General features: G+C 33.4%; 1 protein-coding gene across 1 annotated transcript; it reads left to right on the top strand.

The window, feature by feature from the left end:
* Positions 1-1,455: 1,455 nt before the first annotated feature.
* Positions 1,456-9,402, top strand: LOC126716827 (kinesin-like protein KIN-14G). Its single transcript, XM_050417823.1, has 19 exons — positions 1,456-1,910; positions 2,651-2,817; positions 2,915-3,058; positions 3,352-3,612; positions 3,707-3,778; positions 4,157-4,225; positions 4,448-4,522; positions 4,660-4,791; positions 4,876-4,957; positions 5,034-5,129; positions 5,237-5,413; positions 5,493-5,599; positions 5,727-5,907; positions 6,207-6,366; positions 6,568-6,821; positions 6,921-7,084; positions 7,339-7,527; positions 8,247-8,761; positions 8,953-9,402. Exons 1-19 carry the CDS (start codon positions 1,793-1,795, stop codon positions 9,083-9,085), a joined length of 3,096 nt encoding a protein of 1,031 aa, XP_050273780.1. The 5' UTR covers positions 1,456-1,792; the 3' UTR covers positions 9,086-9,402.
* The last annotated feature ends 969 nt before the right edge of the window (positions 9,403-10,371 follow it).

Here is a 10,371-nt window from a genome sequence, read left to right as displayed (position 1 = left end):
TTCAACTTATTAACTTATTTATAATTCGTTTTAAACTACTTTTTAATTATAATTCTTTTTAAACTTTACTATTTTAATGGACAGTTGTACTTTTGTCCTACTTATTTTGTAAGCTCCCAATAAATCAATGAAATAAGCTCCCCTCTGCAAGGCCAATAAAAATAAACTTTGTATTAGAATCTAGACCACCAATTACACTCTTTGCAACCTCAACACCATCTAAGGTTCCTATCTGATGAAAAAAAAAAAAAAAAAAAAAAAAAAAAAAAAAAAAAAAAACCCATCTAAGGTGCGTTTATATTGTTTCCATAAATTTCTCAAATAAATTGGAGATTTTTGGGCCTTTGACATTAAACCAAAATCAAGAACAGAATATTCAAGAAAGAGCAACAAGTGAAATTGATATTAAAAAGATTATCTTACCAAAATGATGCAAGGATTGATTTGATGTTGCAATTCAATGATGTACCCATATTTTATTTTCACATATCATGAATGGGTGTATCATAGTTAAATCCAAATTGCAATTAATAGAACAACAATAAAAAGTTTATTTTGTTATTAGCAAAAAAATAAAAATAAAAAGTTTATTCTGAACCCATTTTTTAAAACTTTTGTTATAATAATAATAAAAAAAACCCATCAAATGGATGCCTCCGATTCATTGCATATACACACAAATTAGAGATTAATTTGACCATTGCACCCAAATTTATTGAAAAAAATAAAAGCACCTAAAAATCTAGGGTCCTAGATTTCATGAGAAAGTACAGATGCATAATAAAATGTCATAACATTTCTACATACTTGTTTTCTGTTCGGATGGGTCATAATACAATATTTATTATTTTATTTTGACTAATGGTAAATTGATACCTTATTTTGTTGTGAAAATATTATGATATTTTGTTGTACCCAAAAAAATACTCTTTTTTATTATTATTAATTTTACCAAAAGAAGTTCTTGGATTTGAAAAGATAAATATACATATAGCTGATTTGAACTAAAAACCAGATTAGGATCTTGAAAGTTTTCTAAATAACTATAAGCATTGAATTCTTTAAAATTCCAACCATTCATTATTAAATAAATCGTTCAGATTTTATCATCTCATCAATTACTTGAATACTTTCTGATAAATAATTGAGATTTTAAGAACTTCATAATAGGTCCATTGTCAAAATTAAATTCTAATTAGTTATAAGAAATTTAATATATATATATATATATATATATATACAGCTTAAAAAGAACTTCTTTTTTTTTTTTTTTTTCCTCTCAAGGAAAAGAATTTTAAAAACAAAAATTGCTTATAAAAAATTTAGAAATAATTATATAGGAAAAATATATACCATCAAGTCCATGCCGAGAGGCTCGGAGCCAGGTTCGGTTAACCTTTTTTCCACTAATATTAGACAGAGAGAGAAAAAGAAAAACTAGAAAGAGCAAGAAAACTGTGAGAGAAACAGAGGGAAAGTAAGGGAAAGAGCTAAGAAAATTTCTCTTCTCTCTCTCTTCACTTTGCACAAATCTCTCTCTCCTCACAGATCAACTCATCAAAACCCTAGTCTCTTATTCCTCCATTTCCCTGAGAATTCAGCTAAAATAAATTTTTTTTCCTAAATTTAACACCACAAACAAAAAAATTTGAAATTTTTGTTAATTTCTATGTAAATTGCTGAATTGAAGTTGTTTTTGGAAGTTTTAAGGCCTTTGAGTTAATGGGTATGATTTGAAATCTGAGTTTGTGATAAAAAATATTTTCTGGGTTGGTGTGTGATAAAGAAAGCAATGGCAACAGAGCAAGAATTGCCTTTCTCTGTAGCTTCAATGGTGGAAGATGTTCTTCAAAAACATAGTACCAGATCAAGCGATATGGGATTGGCTTCAAGGAAGGCTGAGGAAACTTGTATGATCAAATCATTTCTTGAATTTTATTTGCACTTCAATGTTTTTTTTTTTTTTTTTTTCTCTATAAAAATTGATTGAATTTTGGATATAATGGTTTCTTTGACAAGCAGAGGAAGCATTTCTTGTAAATTGTTTCTATACAGATTATGGCTTTAGCATATATTTTATGACAATGAAAATTTTGTAAAGTATAAGGTTGATTTGATGTACATGTTATAGTGGCAATGAATTATGTGGGGGGATAATCATGTGATTACAATCTTATGTAAATTTTATAAATTTACACAAAAAAATGTCTTAATTATGATATGATTTTTCATTGTCCAATAATCTCATTTTTTGTATCATCTTTCTCATTGCATTAATTTTTCTTTTCTTTTCAATTCTCATTCCCAAGAAGTTTTGGAACTTTATCATGGATAAATGCTTAACATTTTTGTTGCATGGAATTATAGCGATGAAGTTAGAATTAGAATAGGAGGTCCCAGCTCAAATCCTTAAATTTTGAAAAGCTTATTACTCAATTGCTTTATGCTCCAATGAATTTGGAAAGGATTCTAGATAAGATGGAGCTGAAATCAACAAAATGAATTCTGCAGTAAAATCAAGATTTTGCTATCTGGTCCTCTAAGGCTCTAACCTTCTTTATATTGGTGTTTGTTGGTGAAATGTGGCTTCTCTTAGCTTGAGATGTGATTAATAAGAAAAGTAATGTAATGTTGCTGCATCATTGTGTAGCCTTGAGAAGATATGAAGCAGCCGGATGGCTCAGAAGGGTGGTTGGAGTGGGTGGGGGTAAGGAATTGCCTGCTGAGCCTTCTGAAGAAGAATTCAGGCTTGGGTTGAGAAGTGGAAAAATCCTATGCTATGTTCTTAACAAGGTTCAGCCTGGAGCTGTGCCAAAGGTATGATTCAGCAAGGTTTTCATTTTCTTTTCAGCTTTTCACATGTCTGTTCATGCATATTTTAGTTGGTTTTGATGATGTTTATTGACTAATTTAGGTGGTTGAGGGTCCTTGTGATTCTCTTGTTATTCCTGATGGGGCAGCTCTATCTGCATTCCAGTACTTTGAAAATGTCAGAAATTTCCTTGTAGCTGTGGAAGAATTGGGGCTTCCAACTTTTGAAGCCTCTGATTTGGAACAGGTGTGTGATGTAGTTACATGAATAGGAAAATCTGTATAATGGGATTCATCTTCAGATTCTACACCCCTCTTGCCTTTAGTTAACTTAGTCAAAAAGAAAGAAGAAAAAAGAAAAAAGGAAAAGCTGTATAATGCCATTTCAAACTTGCCTGTCCTTGTCTCTTTTTTGGATGTAGCTTACACTTGGGGGAAAAAGTGTTTATTTTGGGTTGATGATGAACCAATATGGCACATAATTACTTTGAGAGAGTTGTCAGTCTGATGTTACATTGTTTTAATCTCCTGACTGTACAGGGAGGAAAATCTGCAAGGATTGTGAACTGTGTTCTAGCAATCAAATCATATAGTGAATGGAAAGAAGGAGGAAGGAATGGATCATGGAAACCTGGTGCAAATTTGAAAGCACCTATCTGTGTGAAATCCTTTGTACGAAAAAATTCAGAACCATTCATGAATTCTTTTTCAAGGGCCTCATCATTGAATGAGAAGTCTCTACAGAGTCTGTCTAGTGATCTATCTTCATACAATGATATCGGCCATGACCTCAATGAAGCAGTTAGTGAGCTTTGAATTTCTGTTCTTTTTATATTAATTTTTACTTTTCATAGTAGCATGACACCAAAGTTTTTATATGTGTTCTTTTCTGCAGGGTTCCTCTCGTTCCTTAAATATGCTAGTCCGTGAAGTTCTCTCCAATAAGAAGCAAGAAGAAATTCCAATTGTAAGTGTACTGGTGCTTTCTTTGTTTTGAATTGTCCTGATATAAATAGATTTTGAGGAGACTGCTTACAATTCTGCAAAGTATGCACTAAGCAGGAATTTGCAGTAGTTAAAAAAATTACCAACTCCAACCATGGATACATTTTAGAGAATATATTGTCCTAGTTGGATGACACTAACCATTTGAGATTCGTCCACAAACTAAGTTTATATGTAAAATCCAACCTTAGTTTGTGTTGGGTCTCACAATATTTGCCTACACGTTCATTCTTTTAGTCTTCTTGTCTGGTCTGAGCATTCTTTGTAATAACTTATAACTAGTTATATGTATTTTTGTAATTGTTACTAGAGTAACAACTGACTCTTGAGCCTGTCACAGATTGTAGAATCTATGCTTAATAAAGTCATGGAGGAGTTCAACCGTCGCTTGGAAAGCCAAAATGAACAGGTAAATGTTGGCTTTTTATTGGTATTCCACCTCATACACATGGTGTTTGCCTAGCAAAGATCCTTGCTGCCTTTGACTATGATTTATGTGAAGGGTCAGGATCCTAATTTCTGCTGATGCTAGTACAGAAATCATGTTCTTCCTATAGAAAACTCATTTTCTTTTTCTTTTTTTTATTAAAAATAATTGTCGGTGATATTAATGTTTCTGGTAATCTGACAGATGAAAACAACTGCGAAAGATATGGCAGAATCTGGTCCTGATGATTCTCTATCCAAAACTTCTGATGATATAAAGGTATTTACACATGTCATAGAAAGTTTAAAATGCAAGTGATAAATTTGTCACACTCAAAATATATAGTTTCGACAAGCAAGTTAATTTCTTTGTTGTATCGGCACATATAAGTAACCTATTCTCTCAATATGATTAAGGTGGAAGAAAAATCTGGCATGCAATATAAAGAGGAGGAAAGTTATGATCGGAAGTATGATCTTGATGAGGGATCAAAAAGTCTGTTTTTGAAACAGCATATGTTTGTTGAACAACAACAAAGAGATATTCTGGTAAGTTGCAGTAGTATCAAACTTGCTGGCTAGAAAGCTGTTAATCTGCATGCAATTAGTGACTTTGCTTTCTAAATCCTGTAGGAGCTGAAACATATTCTACATAGTACAAAAGCAGGAATGCAATTTTTGCAGGCAAAGTACCAGGAGGAATTCAACAATCTAGGTACATTATAAATCAAAACTTGCATGGTTTTATAAAGTTCTTGAAGGAGGAATGATATACTAGCTTCCCTTGATAGGTAAGCACCTGCATGGTCTGGCTCATGCTGCTTCTGGATACCAGAGAGTTCTTGAAGAAAACCGCAAGCTATACAATCAAGTGCAGGACCTGAAAGGTGACATTCCAATTGATTTAAAGTTTAACTTAATGACTTCAGTCATTAACACTTAATTAAATTTCTCAACAAGATCTAATGGACATACATCTATTATGTTTGATTAGGAAATATTAGGGTATACTGCCGAGTGAGGCCTTTCCTGCCTGGCCAACCAAACCGTTCGAGTTCTGTGGATCACATAGAGGAAGGAAATATTTCAATTATTGCCCCTTTAAAATATAGCAGAGAGGGCAAGAAATCATTCACTTTCAACAAAGTATTTGGTCCTTCAGCAACCCAAGGTATGTTTTTGCAGAGGAGGTATTTTGAACAAAGTATTATTTTGTCAAGTTTCCTTACAGCTGCTATCATTTTTTGTAGAGGAGGTATTTGCAGACACCCAACCTCTGATTCGGTCTGTTCTTGATGGTTACAATGTTTGTATATTTGCTTATGGACAAACAGGATCAGGGAAAACTTATACTATGGTAAGAGATTCACCACATCCTCATCATATTTGATAATTTCTTTCACTATAAGGCTTTGATTTATGTTTTCCAATGAACATTTATCATTTCTATTAGTTTTATTGATTTGTCTTATCTGTCAAACCAGAGTGGACCCAGAGAGCTTACAGAGGAAGGTCAAGGTGTAAATTATAGAGCATTGGGTGATCTATTTCTCCTCTCAGAACAGAGGGAAGACACCATTTGCTATGATATTTCTGTACAGATGCTTGAAATTTACAATGAGCAAGTTAAGGATCTCCTTGTGTCAGATGGTGTCAACAAAAGATATCCTTCGCGACACTAGTTTATATCTTTATTTTAATGTGCATTTGACAACAACTTTTTCTTTTAGCTTTTTAACTTATTTTCTTATATTCAACTGTTTAAAGCCTCACCATTTGAGGTATTACTATACTTTAACTAACTCTTAGCAAATAAACAAATAAGCTTTCTGTATAATAAAATCTTTCTTGCTTATCAAAAAGAAAAGAAAAAATCTTTCAGCAAAAAGCTTTATCCAAACAGATTGTATGCCTTGTTCAATGCACCTCTTACTCCTTTATGTGTCCTTAACTCCAAAGTACATTAGAAATTCGTAACAGTTCTCAAAACGGAATCAATGTACCTGAAGCAAACCTTGTACCAGTATCAACAACATCTGATGTCATAAATTTGATGAACCTTGGGCAAAAGAATCGTTCAGTGGGTGCTACAGCCATGAATGATCGGAGTAGTCGTTCCCACAGGTATAGTTAATTTTGTCTTATAAGTTTTAGAATAGAGCAATTTTTCTTTTTAAAAATTTCCATTTAGTTATTGTTTCTTACATGAACGAAGAATGATAATATCATATCTATTTTTCATCATCTCCTGATTTTGAGAACATTGATTATAGTCTTCCCATATGCGAAAATGGATACTAACTTCTGTATGTTATCTATTTCCAGCTGCCTTACAGTTCATGTTCAAGGAAGAGACTTGACATCTGGTTCTATTCTCCGTGGTTGTATGCATCTAGTTGACCTGGCAGGAAGTGAAAGGGTTGACAAATCAGAGGTGACCGGAGATAGATTAAAGGAGGCACAACATATCAACAAATCTCTATCAGCCTTGGGAGATGTGATCTACTCTCTTGCACAAAAGAGTTCACATGTTCCTTATAGGAACAGCAAACTCACGCAACTGCTCCAAGATTCACTTGGTGAGGTTCTCAATGTCCTCTTGCCTATAGAGACATCCTCTTCCATATTTCCACAGTAATTTCCTTTGTTGTTAATTTATTGTTTTTTGTATCTATTAGGAGGGCAAGCAAAGACTCTCATGTTTGTTCACATTAGTCCGGAGCCTGAAGCTCTTGGAGAAACAATTAGTACTCTCAAATTTGCTGAAAGGGTTTCCACCGTTGAGCTTGGTGCTGCACGGGTCAACAAAGATGGTTCAGAAGTGAAAGAACTTAAAGAACAGGTTTTTACTCGTCATTTTTCTGTTTGTTTTGCTTGATGAGTTTGAGAAAATTCCTTACTTCTCTGCTCCCAGTCTCAAACATGTTAGGTCTAGTAATTGTTAATTTTATTTCAGATGGCTTATTTTTAGGCTGCCTATTTGTTTTTGTTTTTATTTATATTTCTGTATTATAAATTAATAAGTTGACACATATGTCTTGTATACTTTGATAATTGTGTTGAAAAATAAATGTGTCTTGTTTATTCTCTTTTTAGATTGCTAGCCTTAAAGCCGCCTTATCAAGGAAGGAGGGAGAAACAGAGAGTATTCGAAGCTCTCAATCTAGCCCAGAAAGATCAAAAATGAAGTCATGTGGATCTTCTCCTTCCCATCCTAGTTGGAGAAGTTTTGGAGACTTCTCAGCAGGTCGTAGGCAAGCAATGGACAATGTGGGTAACTTAGAGGTATGAACCAAATGTCATAACTGGTTGATAGGCCATGATTTCATGTTAGCTACGTAAATTGATTTTGTCTGAGCACTATGGATTCATCTCAGGAATGCCATATGTACCAAAGTCTGGATTGAAGTCATCTTTTTTTGTCATTCTTACTGTTACATTTTTCTGTCTCCAGTGATATATTTTATAATCTTTTGGCATTGTAAAATGTGATAATTAATGAAGCATAGAGATAATGAAAAGTTGAAAGGATAGAACAATTGGCTTAGATCCCATGATAGCTTCATCCTTCATCAAAGTTTCATTTTGGGTTTGAATCTTTGACCAGCTATTTGGTGGAGTTCACTCTACTAGGACTTTATTTGAACTTCAATTTGCTTTCCTATCAGTTTTAGAAAGTTGTTATTGAGAACTGGCAGCATTTTTAGAGGAAATTGTTCTATTTTATATTTGATACCATTTGAGGCAAAATTAAGTCTTCTCCAAATAGAAAAGGAATATTAAATCGCATGGAAATAAGGAGTTATTTTAGACTATAGTCATCACCAGAAGATTATAAGAAAAGGTTTAAACAGCATCAGTGAAATAAATTAGTCTTAAATTTGATTAAAAAGCTGAAAATTGACTCATTTCTACAACGATAGAACTAAAGTGTGGTGCCTAAAATCTAACGATTACTTTTATTTAATACCTTTATAAAATGCAGTTCATGGTCATATTTGCAGGCTCGGAGTAATTCCAAACTAAAACCAAAAAGATGTAGCCTAGATTTTCACGACATGTTGATGAGTTCAACTCCCTGGCCACTTGTTGGCAGTCCTACACTAATTGGAAAAGAGGATGACAAGGATTTTGTTTCTGGTGAATGGGTTGATAAGATCATGGTGAACAAGCATGACAGTGCAAGTGGAGATGAAACTCTGGTGAGACATTGGGAAGTAGACAACAGACTGTCTCCTGAGATGTTTGGTGAGAGTTTTATCTCAGCTCCTTCAAAAATATACCCAGAACAAGCTCTCAATAAACTAACAGCCAACAAAAAGGACATCCAGGACTATGATGTACCTCGGTATGAAGTGGCCACTGATGATTCTGATGAGCTTGAGGCTGCAACTAGTGATTCCTCAGAGCCAGACATGCATTGGCAACAGAATCTTCCTAAACTTACCAATATTTCCAATGGCTTGAAGTCAAAACTAAAGAAAACAAATCCCAAGCCAGCAAAGAACCAAGAATCAAGGTAACCTGTCTTAAATGCTTATATTTTACAATGTTCTTCTTTAAGCAGAATTCTGAATTTTCTTTGTGCTGCAATGTGGAGTGAAATAATGCTTCCCTTTCCACATACTAGCAAACTTGCATTGGTTACACCTAGGCTTGCCATTTTTCATGTTTCTAATAGAATGTTTTGAATTATGTGCTTGTAACCAGGAGTTTAATTCCATCACTGATTCCTGCACCATCTCGGATCAAACCACCCAATGGGATTAGTCAAGCTTTGCAAAAACCTGGAAGGCTGGCTGTTCGAACTGATGGAAAGAGGAAAACTGGGAATGCTAAGTGAGAATATTGTTATGGGGTTTTGATGAAAGTTGCTCCATGATTTTTTTTTCTTATATGTGTATTCATTATGTAGTTGTGTATAGAGAGAGAGAGAGAGAGGTTTTCTATATTGATTGGCAATAAATCCAGTTGCCTGCATTTCTCCAATAGTGATCATGAGTTGTATAAGTCCCTCCTAGCCAGTTTTAATGTGTCTATAGGGGTGCTGATATTGAGTTTTTTTTTTTTTTTCCTTCTAAAACAAGTGTTTTTTCCTACTGAGGAAAAAAAAAAGAATGAAAAAGATGCAAAATGAAAGAAAAACAGTTGATTTACATACATATTTTGTATTTTTCTTTTGCTTCCCTCCTTTCATTGGCAAAGTTAGCAAACTTTTGTGTACAGTTCATGCAATGGGAAGAATTGAAGGGATTCAACATGAGTATCAGCCAATAAAGACTTTAACAAACTAGGCATCAAAGGCAAGTTGAAAGGTTTCTAATGACATTAGTGAAATTATTCAGTGCACTCAGTACAGTACATCGATACACCCTCTTATTATATAAGGATAGGTTTACTTGTGGATTCCCACATGAAACGTACTATAATGTGAGAGGCATAGTATATCTAATGTACAAAATAATTTCAAATGACAAACATTTGTACCTTTCTTGAGTCAAAATCTTCTAATTTTTCTTGTTTCATTTTATACTCCACCAATAAAAACTTGCCAAGGTTGATTGATGGTGGTGGTAGGGAGGTGTTGGGTTATTTTATTTTATTTTAGGTAGTTAAAATAAGAAAAGTCATAATGGGAGGATTTACACTATGTTTGGTTGGGTGGAATATAGAATAGAACAAAAAGCATGGGATATGAGATTTGGGCTCAAATATCCATATCATTCAAATAAGAAGCATCTTTTTTTAAAATTGCAACAAAAATTTCACAACAAAAGACAAGCTCCATTATGTCCTATGTTGAATTGCAAGAACCTCCAAATTGAACCTATAATTATAAGTATATCTGGCATCACAACATAATTAACAAATTACTATAAAAAAATATAATAAAAAAAAAAAACCAATAAATCAAATAACCTTTCAAGCCAGAGTTAAATATATGCATGTATTCAAAAGTATACCCCAACGGCAACAGGCAAATACTATTTCCTTCGAATATTTTGAATAAGTAATTATATCACCCTCTTCTATTCTATGCCTAGCTCAAGTAGCTGCATTGATTGCTGGAAAAAAAATATATAATAGGACAACATATTTGGTGGTAAGAAAATAGCAAACTGTATTTCT

This window comes from Quercus robur, chromosome 3 (genome assembly GCF_932294415.1).
Source record: "Quercus robur chromosome 3, dhQueRobu3.1, whole genome shotgun sequence".
NCBI classification, from domain to species: Eukaryota; Viridiplantae; Streptophyta; class Magnoliopsida; order Fagales; family Fagaceae; genus Quercus; species Quercus robur.
This window is presented reverse-complemented; position numbering and strand designations above follow the sequence as displayed.